General features: G+C 45.3%; 1 protein-coding gene across 2 annotated transcripts in view; it reads right to left on the reverse strand.

Annotated features, from left to right (window-relative positions):
- The window catches only part of lsr (lipolysis stimulated lipoprotein receptor), a 70,448-nt gene that overhangs the window by 38,989 nt on the left and 17,948 nt on the right, over positions 1 to 13,511 (reverse strand). For both annotated transcript variants that reach the window (XM_063056705.1, XM_063056706.1), the window contains exon 2: positions 723 to 1,064. In XM_063056705.1, the coding sequence (XP_062912775.1) occupies positions 723 to 1,064 (342 nt within the window). The remainder of the gene's footprint in view (positions 1 to 722; positions 1,065 to 13,511) is intronic.

Consider the following 13,511-nt stretch of genomic DNA (forward strand, 5'->3'; position numbering starts at 1 on the left):
CGCTGCCGCTGCTACTGCGTGGTTCGGAATCTCCGGAGCAGAAGGCCCCAAAATCCTCAGCTTTGCGTGTTTCAGCAGCCGGGGAGAGGTCGAAGGCGCTCGGCAGAGGATGGCGCTCGGGAGGCTGTATCGGAGAGGCTGGTCGGAAGCTCGAAGTTTTCAGACGGATAGACTCAGTGTCGGCTGTGGTCAGCTGCTTCCAAGGTATCAGCAAGTTGACGGTGCCTGGAGGTTTATGGCAGGGAGTTTCTCCCTTTTGCCGCCTGCTATCGGGGATTCGGGAGTCGATCGACTCAGGACTTTGAGACTATTTTTTTTTACTGTGCCCATGGTTTGTTCTTCATCAAATTATGGTATTGCTTTGCACTGCTGTAACTATATGTTTTGGTTTGTCCTGTTTTCTGTGATATCACTCCAGAGAAACATTGTATCATTTCTTAATGCATGTATGCGTTTCTAAATGACAAGAGGACTGAGTGTTCTCATAATCTAAAACAGTCTCCCCTACCACCCCCCATTTTCAACACCTCCCGTGTAAGTCAAGTTAACCGCCACTGTCTGTTTCCCCGTGACTACTTGGGTTTCCACAGGGTGCTCTGGTTTCGTCCCATATTCCAAAGGGTTAGTAAGATAGCTGGTCACATGGATGTAATTTGGCAGTGTGGGCTTGTTAGGCTGAAAGGGCCTGTTACTCTACTTTCTCTCTAAATTAAAAAACTCACCGCCTGTGATGGTGATCTTCCTGCCCTGGTAGTAGTTGTCCAATGTAATGGATCTGCCCTGCTTGGAGGCCACAATCCTCACAGTGCGAGAGGCATCGGGGCAGTCCACGTATGGGTTGTAGTTGGGGTCGGCCTGCTGCAGCTGGTCGTTGACCTGGTTGGCAGTACTGCTGGGGTTAAAAGCATCTGCCACCCGGTCCCGGCAGAACGACTTGTACTTCCAGTAAACGGTGGGCGCCTGAGTAGCTGAGGTATCATACTGGCACTTCAGTACCACCGGCTGGAAGAGGAGTGCCACCTTCCACGGGTCCGGAGTCGTCACCTGGATCGCTGCAGAGAGGCCTGGGAGCAAGGGAGAGGGAGAACAGAATCAGAGATGGCATTAAATGAGATCACAGCCGTTCTGGCCATGGTCTCAGCTTCACTAACCTGCCTTTTCCCCAGAATCTTTAATTCCCCTGCAAAATAAATCTGCCTCACTATGTCTGAAATATAATTACTGAGGTTGCCACTGCTACTTCCTTAGGCAGAGAATTCCACAGATTCATCACTCTCTTGGGGGAAAAAGTATTTTCCCCTCATCTCCATCCTAAATCTATTCCCTGAATCTTGAGGCAAGGTCTGAAAAGAGTGTTTCATGTCTGTATTCACCATGGAGCTCAATCAGGGCAAATGACAGTGATGTCCTGAAACACGTACAGATTATGAAAGCAAGAGGTACAGGCAGTCTTGGGAATGCACAAAGTAGGACAAATCCCCAGGGCCTAGCTAAGTGTATCCTCTGAATTTGTGGGAAGCAAAGGGGAAATGTCAGAGATTTGGAAACATATGAAGATATAGGAGTAGGAGTTGGCCATCTGCCCTGACGAGCCTGTTCCACCATTCAATAAGATCATGGCTGATTGGACTATTGACCCAGCTCCAGCTACCTGCCTTTTCCCCAGAACCTGCAACTCCCTTGCTATGTAAAAATCCAACTGTGGATTAAATAAATTTAATTAGGTAGCCTCTACTGTGTTCCCTCAAACAAATTACTGATGTATATTGTGAACAGCTGTGGGGCCAGTATCGACCCCTGTGGCCCTCCGCTTAACACTGACCGCCAACCTGAGATCCACTTATACCATGTATTTAATATAAACTCAGTGGCCACTTTATGAGGTACACCCGTACGTTAATGCAAATATCTAATCGGCCTATCACGTGGCAGCAACTCAATGTATAAAAGCACGCATACACGGTCAAGAGGTTCAGTTGTCATTCAGACCAAACATCAGAATGAGGATGAAATGTAATCTCAGTGACTTTCACCGTGGACAGGGTGCACCATGGCCATATCGAGTGGTTTGACTATCTCAGAAATGGCAAATTCTCTTGGGATTTTCATGCAAATAAAGTTTACAAAGAATGGCGTGAAAAACGAAACAAAAACATTCAGTGAATGCAGTTCTGTGGGCAAAAATGCAGAGACCCTGGATAGAAAACCTGCTAGCCTCTGCTAGAAAGCTTAAACTTCCTTTGAAGTTCACCTTTCAGCAGGAGAACAACCCAAGGCACACTGCCAGAGTAACTATGGAGTGGCTTCAAATGAAGAAAATTGATGTCCTTGAGTGGCCCAGGGTCCTGACCTGAACCGAATTGAACATCAAGACTGCTCTCCACTGCCCTGAGAGAGGTCAGAGGAGAATGGCCAGACTGGTTCAAACTGACAGGAAGGTGACAATAATCAAATAAGCACGCATTCGAACATGGTGTGCAGAAGAGCATCTCTGAATGCACAACACGTTGAACCTTGTTGTGGATAGGCTACGGTAGCAGGAGACCATGAACAAACACTTAGTGGCCACTTTATTAGGTACTGCCACTTTATTGAGTGTATCTAATGAGACAGCCTCTAGTGCTTCCCTTGCCATAAAATTCCACAGATTCATTATGCTCTGGGAAAAGCAATTTCAAAGCTCAAAGTACCTCAAAGCCCAGAAAAAGTATTAAGCCCCAAACCCTTTGTTCACATAAATGAGTATGACAACCAGGGATTTTCATCAATTTAACTAAGATTTTTTATTTGTGAATCATACGCTCCTTTTTTTTAACCACAGAAGAGCACGAAAAAGATCAGGAAAAATTGTAAAGCATGAAAAACTAAAAATACAAATCCTGAATTTTTTCAAAATTCAGAAGTATTCATTCCCCTTTGCCCAGTATTTATTTGAACCACCTCTTGCAACTATTACAACCAGTACTCGTTTTGCACAATGTGATGGAGCAAGATTTGCCTCCCTGCAAAATTGCTCAAGCTGTGCCAGGTTAGTTGGGGAGCGGGCAGTGGAGAGAAGTCTTGATGTTCAATTCGGTTCAGGTCAGGACCCTGGGCCACTCAAGGACATCAATTTTCTTCATTTGAAGCCACTCCATGGTTACTCTGGCAGTGTGCTTTGGGTTGTTCTCCTGCTGAAAGGTGAACTTCAAAGGAAGTTTAGCTTTCTAGCAGAGGCTAGCACGTTTTTTATCCAGGGTCTCTCTCTGCTTAGCAGTATTCATCTTCCCATCAATCCTGACCAGATTTCCAGTCCTTGCTGTTGAAAAGCATCCCCATAGCATGATGCTACCGCCAACCAAACTTTACAGTAGGGATCGTGTTACCTGGCTGATGAGCAGTGTTACAATCGCACCACATTGTTGAGGCCAAAAAGTTCCACGTCAGTCACATCTGACCACAAGACCGTCTTCTACATCTTTATAGCATCTTGTAAGTGACACTTTGCAAAGCCTTTACTGGCAAGTATATGCCTTTTTTTTAAAACCAGGACTTCTTCCTTGCCACTCTTCCATAAATACCCTTTTTGTGCAAACCTTAGAGATTGCGGAGCCATAAACTTTTTATGTTTAGTGGGACAGCCTGACCTAGGCAGTGTACCCGTGACTTCATATTTTTTCCAGTTTTTCATGATGGACTGCACAGAACCTTTAAGATGGTATTGGACCCGTCCCCAGATTTGTGCTTCTCTATAATCAATCCCCTGACTTGTCTTTTTTTTTGGCGTGTGCCTGCGTGTGCACGTGTGATGATGTCATTTTCATGGCTTTTTACAAGGCGCAGAGTGAGAGAGACTGACTCTGTGGTGGGCTACTCCTCACACAGACATTTTCGCAGTATTTTCCCTTAAATTTACGAGGTCGAGTTGCGATCTCAACACTCAACCTGGCACGGATGGAAAGCATACTCGGGAGCGGACCGGACTAGTTTCGAACCTGGGAACCTCCATTCCCGGGTTCGGCGCCGATGTCGTTGCACCACCAGCCGCGCGTTCCCCCCCGCCCACCCCCGACTTGTCTTAAATGCACTTTTGTTTTCACCTTGGTTAGGTCTGTCGAATCTACCATTCTGTTGGACCTTACAGAGAGAGCGGGTATTTATTCTTATGAATTCATTGAAAACAGGTGATCCTCAATTTTTCTACATCAACAATTTGGGTGAGTTGGTAAGGTAATACAACATACTGCACTGGAGGGAAGAGTGTAATAATTACAAAGGGGATGAATACTTTTTCAGCCTCAACAATTTTGGTTTTTAATTTTTAGTAAATTGTTGACCGGTTTTGGAATCTTTCTTTTAAATTGATGTGATGCACAATGTTTTGTAGATTAGCTCAAACAAATCCTACTTCAATGTATGTTAAATTCAGATAAAAAGAGACAGTAAAATGTGAAAATAGTTGCGGGGTCTGAATACTTTTCCAAGGCACTGTATATGCTACAATATACCACCCTGAGATTCTTTCTCTTGCACTTACAGGGAAAAACACTATACATAAACAAAGACTGACAAACAACTAATCTGCAGAAGACAAACTGCAAATAACAGCAAGAACATGAGTTGGAAAGAGTCTTTGAAAATTCAGAGTAGTCGTGAATGAAGTTATCCCTACTGATGCAGGAGTCTGATGATTCTAAGATAATAACTGTCTCTGAACCTAGAGGTGTGGGACCTAAGGCTTCTGTACATCCTGACCGATGAAATTTGCGAGAAGAGGCCATGGGCTGGATGGTGGGGTTCTTTGATCATGTATTGTGGAAGCTCTCAATGGTGGGGAGAGCTTTGCCTGTGATGGGCCAGGCTGTATTCACTACTTCCTGCAGACTTTTCGGTTCCCGGGTATCAGAGTTTCCATATCCGGCCATGACGCACCAGTCAGAATTCTCTCCACTGTGCAACGATAGAAGTTTGCTAAGGTTTTAGGTGACATGCTGAACCTTCACAAACTTCTCGGAAAGCAGAGGTGAAACCATGCCTTCTTTATGATCCCAGTATATATTAACGCCAAAGAATTTGATGTTACTGCATTCAGTGTATTATGCTCCAGATTGTCTTTACACACCTGATTAACTTTACTACTGTGGTGGTATTCCTTTCAGCGGGATTGAGAGCTTTTAAAAGTGTTCCAAGAAACTGTTGAAAAGTCTCATGTTGACAATAATTTAACCCATCAAATATTTCAGCATTTCCAGCTGATGTAGGAGGAGGCAATTCCAGCTCAAGGAGCCTCTGTCAGCTCACAGGACAACTCTTAGTCCATGAGCCAGGACCCCAAATTTGGGCCACCGGTACCCATCTGGGGAGAATAATTCTTATCGTGATTTTTGGCAAGGTAACAACCCCTAGTGCTAGAAAATATGTGATAGCATTGCAGTGGAGATAGCTTTCTGTGAGGGGGACTGTGAGTTGCACCTCCATGCTATAAGAACCAAGATCCCATGCTGCTTTGCCTATGATAAGATGAATTATGCCAGGTACCTGTCCCCTTACTTTGCTCAGATGATGAAACTCCCAGAGAAGAATCCCTCTGTGTATGAGGCCTTCAAGACAGGCCAATTCTCAGTGTAGCTGTCAAGTAACAACCCCTTTGGGCAGATCCCTGTGGACCAGGCTATTGAAGCCACAGTGAACAAAGACACACAGACTCCTGGAGGCTCATCACGGCTCAGCCTGAATGCTGGGGCTATCAAGCGTTACTACATAACAGCTGAGCACTGCAGTGCATTCCTGGGACAGTTCAGGGAGATGGTGCAAGGCAACAAATCAGAGCTTTGTCATGTCGAGCTACAGCGGCCAAGAATCCAGAAAGATGAGGAAGCAGTTTTAGCAGTGATTCAAAAAAGGTGAAATCGAAAGTCATCAACTCCCACCATGCAAGGACTGCTTAACAAAACATGCACAGTGAGCCAACTACCAGGCTGGTATATGGAGAAGATGTTTGGAGAAGAACCCACAAGTGCCAAGCCCTGTTGGCAGAGGATGGAGGATGGAGGATGGAGAGAGAACAGGAAGATGAACCGTAAACACAAAATAATTTGCAGATGCTGGGGTCAAAGCAACACTCAAAACACACTGGAGGAACCCAGCGGGTCGGGCAGCATCAGTGGAAAAGATCGGTCGACGTTTCGGGCCGGAACCCTTCGTCAGGACTGAAGAGAGAAGGGGCAGAGGCCCTATAAAGAAGGTGGGGGGAGGGTGGGAAGGAGAAGGCTGGTAGGTTCCAGGTGAAAAACCAGTAAGGGGAAAGATAAAGGGGTGGGGTAGGGGAAGCAGGGAGGTGATGGACAGGAAAGGTGAAGAAGGAATAGGGGAAAACACAATGGGTAGTAGAAAGAGGTGGAACCATGAGGGAGGTGATAGGCAGCTGGGGGAGGGGGCAGAGTGAAATAGGGATAGGGGAAGGAAGGGGGAGGAAATTACCGGAAGTTGGAGAATTCTATGTTCATACCAAGGGGCTGGAGACTACCCAGATGGTATATGAGGTGTTGCTCCTGAGTTTAGCCTCATCATGGCAGTAGAGGAGACCATGTATGGACATATCCGAATGGGAATGGGAAGCAGAGTTGAAGTGGGTGGCAACCGGGAGATCCTGTCTGTTGTGGTGGACGGAGCGCAGGTGCTCGACGAAGCCGTCCCCCAATCTGCGTCGGGTTTCACCGATGTAGAGGAGGCCTCACCGGGAGCACCGGATGCAACAGATGACCCCAACAGACTCACAAGTGAAGTGTTGCCTCACCTGCAAGGACTGTTTGGGGCCCTGAATGGTGGCAAGAGAGGAGATGTAGGGACAGGTGTAGCACTTACGCTTACAGGGATAAGTGCCGGGCAGGAGATCCGTGGGGAGGGACGTCTGGACCAGGGAGTCGCGGAGGGACCGATCCCTGCGGAAAGCGGAGAGGGATGGAGAGGGAAATATGTGCTTAGTGGTGGTGTCCTGTTGATGGTGGCGGAAGTTGCAGAGGATAATGTGCTGGATCCGGAGGCTGGTGGGGTGGTTGGTAAGGACAAGGGGAACTCTGTCCCTGTTGTGGTGGTGGGAGGATGGGGTGAGGGCCGAAGTGCAGAAAATGGAGGAGATGCGGGTGAGGGCATCATTGGTGATGGCAGAAGGGAAACCACGATCCTTAAAAGAGGAGGACATTTGAGATGTCCTGGAACGGAAAACCTCATCCTCTGAGCAGATGCGGCGGAGACGGAGAAACTGGGAATAGGGAATGGCATTTTTGTATGTGGTGGGGTGGGAAGGGGCATAGTCGAGGTAGTTATGAGAGTCAGTGGGCTTGTAGAAGATGTCAGTGGACAGTCTGTCTCCAGAGATGGAGACTGAGAGATCGAGAAAGGGGAGAGAAGTGTCCGAGATAGACCAAGTGAATTTGAGGGCTGGGTGGAAGGTTAAAGTAAAGTCGATGAAATTGACGAGCTCAGCATGGGTGCAGGAAACAGCACCAATGTAGTCATCAATGTAGCGAAGGAAAAGTTAGGGAGCAGTACCAGAATAGGTTTGGAGCACAGACTGTTCCACATAACCAACGAAGAGGCTGGCATAGTTGGGGCCCTACCACATAACCAACGAACAGTTGAACCAGCTGAACAGTTGGTGGTGCACTGGATGGAAGGCCAGCCAGCACCCGATGCCATCCTGGACCTACTGGCCTGTAACTGTCCAAAAAAAATGTTCACTCCCAAGATGTATGTGTGTGGCAAATGGCCTCAGGTGTACTGACATGTGTAGACTGGCAGACTGTGAGAACCAGGCATCTACCTCAGAGAGTGTGGAAAGTTCAGATGAAGATGTGGAAGAGGTGGAAGTCTTGGAAAATTATTATGATGATTAATAGGTTATGAAAGTATGGAAAACGAAGTATGGAAAGCAGTTTTTGATTAAATATATTCATTTTACAACCAAATGGGGCCTAGGTTATGGCCGTGTGGAACCCTACATTTGAATTATTGTACTGTAATTCTATATGCTATGACAAAAGCTTAAGATTGTTTTGATTTGATACAACAATATGGAAAATACCGTGACGTTGATAAGACTCCAGAAATCTCTCCAAATAAGGTTTTTTACCTTTTGGAGGGGAGGGTGGGGTAACATTTTCTGCTGTACTGATGTTAATATGGAATATATACAAAAAGTGATCACTTATTTGAAGTAATAAAGCTACCACTGGTGCAATGCTATCACATATTTTCTAACTCTAGAGATTTATACCTTGCCAAAAATCACTATGAGCATTATTCCCCTCAGATGGTACCGACCAACCCTACTGGCTCACGGACTTTCTGTTTCCCTGAACGTTGCCCTGTAACCTACTCTCCCCACTCAACTGACCCAGGTTTACCACTGACAAACACTCAGTGGCCACGTTATTTGGTACACCTGCCCATTTTAAGAGATTCCTGGATAGGCACATGGAGCTTAGAACAATAGAGGGCTATGGGTAACCCTAGGTAATTTCTAAGGTAAGGGCATGTTCAGCACAGCTTTGTGGGCCGAAGGACCTGTATTGTGCTGTAGGTTTTGTATGTTTCTATTAATCAAATATCTTATCAGCCAATTATGTGGCAGCAACTCAATGCATAAAAGCATGCAGACATGACCAAGAGGTTCGGTTGTTGTTCAGTCCAAACATGAGAATGGGGAAGAAATGGGATCTTCCTGACTTTGACAATGATTGTTGGTGACTGATGGTTTGAGTATCTCAAAACTGCTTTTCTCTGGGGATTTTCACACACAACAGTCTCTACAGCAAGGGTTCCCAACCTTTTTTATGCCATGGACCAATACCGTGAAGCAAGCAATACAATAGACCCCAAGTTAGGAACCCCTGCTCCAGAATTTACAGAAAATGGTGCGAAAAACAAAAAACATCCAGTGACCACCAGTTCTGTGGGCAAAAACGCCTTGCCTGAGGTGAATAACTGACAGGAAGGCAACAGTAACTCAAATAAGCACTCACTACAACAGTGGTGTGCAGAAGAGAATCTCCAAACACACAATATGTCGAAGCTTGAGGTGGATGGCCTACAGGTGCAGAAGACCATGGACATCTACACAGTGGTCACCTCACTGGGTGTAGGAGAAACCCCAACAGCACTGAGTGCAGTGTTGTGTTCTGAATCAGTGACTTTCAGATTAAAACAGTGTCACTTCAGTGTATATTGTGACAGTAACTGAATATTGGGTCATTTTACACTGACTGTGGGTCTTCAGGCTCCTGTACCTCCTCTCTGATGGCAGCAATGAGAAGACCCCAAATCTCACTTTTTTAGATACCTACAGATTAGAAATTTTTTAATTACTGCTTCTCCTAATTTTCCACACCCATATCCAATGGATACTTTGGACAAAATTTTAGATCTAAATCTCTCTCAGAAAAGTGTTGTAGCAATTATTTATAACATAATTATGAATTTATGTCCTGATGTTTCCCATAAAATTAAAGCTGATTGGGAAAGAGAACTTTAAGATTATTATACCGATTGAAAAATGGGAAAAAATTCTTCAATTGGTTAATTTATCCTCTATATGTGCTAAACATGTGTTGATACAGTTTAACATAGTGCACAGGGCTCATATGTCCAAAGATAAACTATCTCGTTATTACTCTTATATTAATCCAATATGTGACAGATGTCATTTCGAGATAGCTTCTTTAACCCACATGTTTTGGTCATGTCCTTTGTTGGAAAAATATTGGAAAGATATTTTTGACATTATTTCAATGGTTTTGAATACAGACTTACAACCTCATCCAATTACTGCTATCTTTGGATTACCAATGATAGATTCAAATTATTTAACCTCTTCAGCACATAGGATGATTGCATTTCTTACTTTAATGGCTAGAAGATCCATATTGCTGAATTGGAAAGAGATTAACCCTCCTACTGGTTTTCACTGGTTTTCACAAACTATGTTGTGTTTGAATTTGGAAAAAAATTAGAAGTGTGGTTTATGACCCTTCCATTAAATTTGAAAAAACTTGTTGGAGGCCATTTAATCAGCATTTTCATATGATGTAATCTGACCATTTCCAAACTTATTTTACTTCTCTGTACTGTTGGTTGAGAGGAATGGAGTCGTCGACACTAAGGTTTTCTTCTCTACCATTTTTACTTTGTTAGAATTGCCCAACTCTTTTTAGTTTAGTTGACTAATTCTGTTTAGTTTTTTTTTCTTTTCATGATTTTTCTCCAGTTTTTTTTTGTCCTGTATTATTCATTCTTATCCTACACGACTGGGAGTTTTGTCAATTTATACTATTTGGTTCTATAATTACTTATTTTAAGTATAACAATGTATTTCCAACAATTTGTATTATTGCTATGTTATGTTTATATTTTATGAAACTAATAAAAAGATTGAAAAAGAAAGAAGGAACAGATGGTCGGGGTCCTTTGCGATGGGCACTGCCTTCTTGAGGTGCCAGCTTTTGAAGTCATTCTCAACGCTGGGGAAGCTGAATGACCTAACTCTCCTCCTATAGTTTGTCCTATGGTTAAAAAAAAAAGTGGACATGTCATGGCCAAGAAAGCTCACCGTCCAATGCCTCTACTTCCTCAGGAGGCTGAAGAAATTAGGAATATCCTTGTTCAATTTGACCAAAGTTTATTGATGCACTATAGAAAACATCCTACTAGATGCATCGCGGTTTGATGTGATAGCTGCACTGCCTGTGATTGCGAGAAACTGCAGAGGGTTGCGAACACGGTTCAGCTCATCACGGAAACCAGCCTCCCCTCCATTCTGTCTACACTTCTCACTGCCTCAGGAAAGAAGCCAACGTAATCAAAGACAGCACCCACCCCGATGTTCCCTCATCACCCCTCTCCCATCAGGCAGATGATACAAAAGCCCGCAAGCACGTACCACCAGGCTCAAAGACAGCTTCTTTCTTGCTGTCATCAAACTCTCGCACAGACCTCTTGTATTACACAAAGGACTGCTGGCCTCACAATCTACCTTGTTATGATCTTGCATTTTATTGTTTACCTGCACTGGACTTCTTCAGTAGGTTTTACACTTTATTCTGCATTCTCTAATTGTTTTATCTTGGTCTTCCTCAATGCATTGTGTAATGGTCTGATCCGTATGAAGAGAATGCAAGACAAGTTTTTCACTGTATCTCGATACTTGTGACAATAATAAACAAATACTAATACCAGTGTTAACCAAATTCTCACTGGGATGTATACATGTAGGGTGTGCTTAAGGGGAGGGCCTGTGGTCAGGAAAATCAAAGGAAGTTAAATTTAATTGGGAGGAGAATTGAACCACTAAAGAAAATGCTTGCAGCTTCTGGTTCGGTAAAATCCCAGTAGTCCACAATCCTGAAGGCTCAACAACTGGTATGGATGGAGGGGGTAAGATGTTTCACAAGTGGTCCTGCAATCCCCTGGGACACTAGCTCACCCCCCACCCCAAAATTCACCAGGGTCCCATCTCCTGGCAATACTGGGTTCCCGCTCACCTCAGAACTTCCCCTTGAAAGGTACTGGACCCCAAAACTTCAAAATTCAGCAGATCCACACAGTTCCCCTCCCCACCAGAAACTCGGTGGAAAACCTAGTTGCCACGGCTTCCCTCAAGCTCCCAGGGACCCCAGTTCCCCCTCCACACCACAGAACCTTCCGTGGCCCTAGTTTCCTTCTCTACTCCCCCTCAGAATCTCACCAGGGTCCCAGGCCCCATGGCTCCCCTTAAACTTGCTGGGACACCACCACTTGGAAACACAGGGCCCCAGTTCACACATCCCACCCCAGAAATAACTAGGAGTAATGGATCCCACCACATTCCCCCCTCCAAAATGCACTGCGACTCCAAATCCTCAAAACTCACTCTGACCACAACTTTGCATCACACTTTCCCTTTCGAAATCACCAGGTTCCCAGTTTTTCTCTCTCCCAGAAACTTACTGGAACAAATTCCTCAAAACTCATATCGGGGTCACCTGGTCTTTCCTAAAAATCACCAGAGCCCAATTCCCCTGAAGCATACCAGGATCTCCATTCCTGGGGACCCACAGCTTTCACTCCCCCCTCCCACCATTACCTCTACCAAAACTTACGGGGGTCCCGATTCCCACCTCTCCCTTGAAACTTGCTGGGACTCCCACCAAAACTCATTAGGAGCCATGGTTCCCTTGAAACTTACTGGGATAACAGATCCTCAAATTTAACCAAAGCCACAGATCCCCTTCCACCCAAAACTTATTGGGGGTCCAGGTTTCCCCCAAAACTCACCAGACGTTAGGGTCCCTCCCTGAAACTTACTGGGATCCCATGCTTCAAAACCCACAGGGGCCACAGTTCCCCTCCCTGAAACTCACTGGGAATCTGACATCCCCCCACCACCGAAACTTAGTGGGGCCATGTTCTCCTCCTTCCCTAAAACTCATCGGGAGTCAAAGGTCATCTTGAAACTCACAGTAGCCAATACTCATTGTATCAGGGGAATTTTTACAGCACCACATCATAACATCTTAAAAAAAAAAACCCCAACTGGGATGAGGCTACTACCTGATGGGCTGGGAATTCCCATCAGTCTGAACGCAACATGCTGAGTGTGCCAATCCAGAACATCATGGCACTGTGATTCATATCAGAACTGGTCTCACCAGTCCTGTCTCTGAAAGGTGCAATGTGGAGACAGGTCCCTCAGTTTCTCAATCCTGGCCCAACACCAATACCTGTCTCACATCAATCCCGTTCATTCCCCTCACCTTTCCACCAACTTCACCCAGATTCGACCCCTCACCCACAAATGCAACAAGGGCAACAAATCCATATTGGCCTATTAACCCAGCAACCCTACATGTCCTTTTTGGGATTTGGGAAGAAACTGGAACACCCAAGGAAGGATTACAGGAGACTGTAAAAACTTCTCTCTCACGTATATGTATACACACACATACACACACACATGCACGCACACCCTCTTTGTTCCAATCTCTTAATCTCTCTGTCTCTGTCAGTCTCTCTTCCATCTCTCCCCCACCTCCAACTGTCTCTCTCTCATCTCTCTATCTCACCCTAGTCCCCATCTCCCTCTCTTTCAAACACAGAGGCTTGCTTTCCCTCTGTCAATCCCTCTCCTTTCCATGTGTCTCTCTTTTTTTTCTGTCTTCTTTTCCTCACACTCTCTCCATCAACTCCCTCTCACACACAGTCTTTTTGTCCCAGTCCCTCTCTCCATCTCCATTTCTGTCAGTCTCTCTCCTCTCAGAGCTCTCTTTCTTACACACACACCCCCCCCCCAGATTTGTGAGGCAGCGGCTCTCCCCACAGCATCACTAAGCCCCCAACCCCCCCCCATTTAAAGTGTGGGGGTGTATAGAAACAGGAGTGGTATCAACAGTCCTCACTTCTTTACCCCACTCCACACGCAATGAACACCGATGCCCTGGGTCTACATGCAGTCCCTCATCCTCCCGAATACAGACTCAGAGGTTAGAGTCAATGAGTTA

The sequence above is a fragment of the Mobula hypostoma genome, chromosome 8 (genome assembly GCF_963921235.1).
Source record: "Mobula hypostoma chromosome 8, sMobHyp1.1, whole genome shotgun sequence".
Taxonomy (NCBI): Eukaryota; Metazoa; Chordata; class Chondrichthyes; order Myliobatiformes; family Myliobatidae; genus Mobula; species Mobula hypostoma.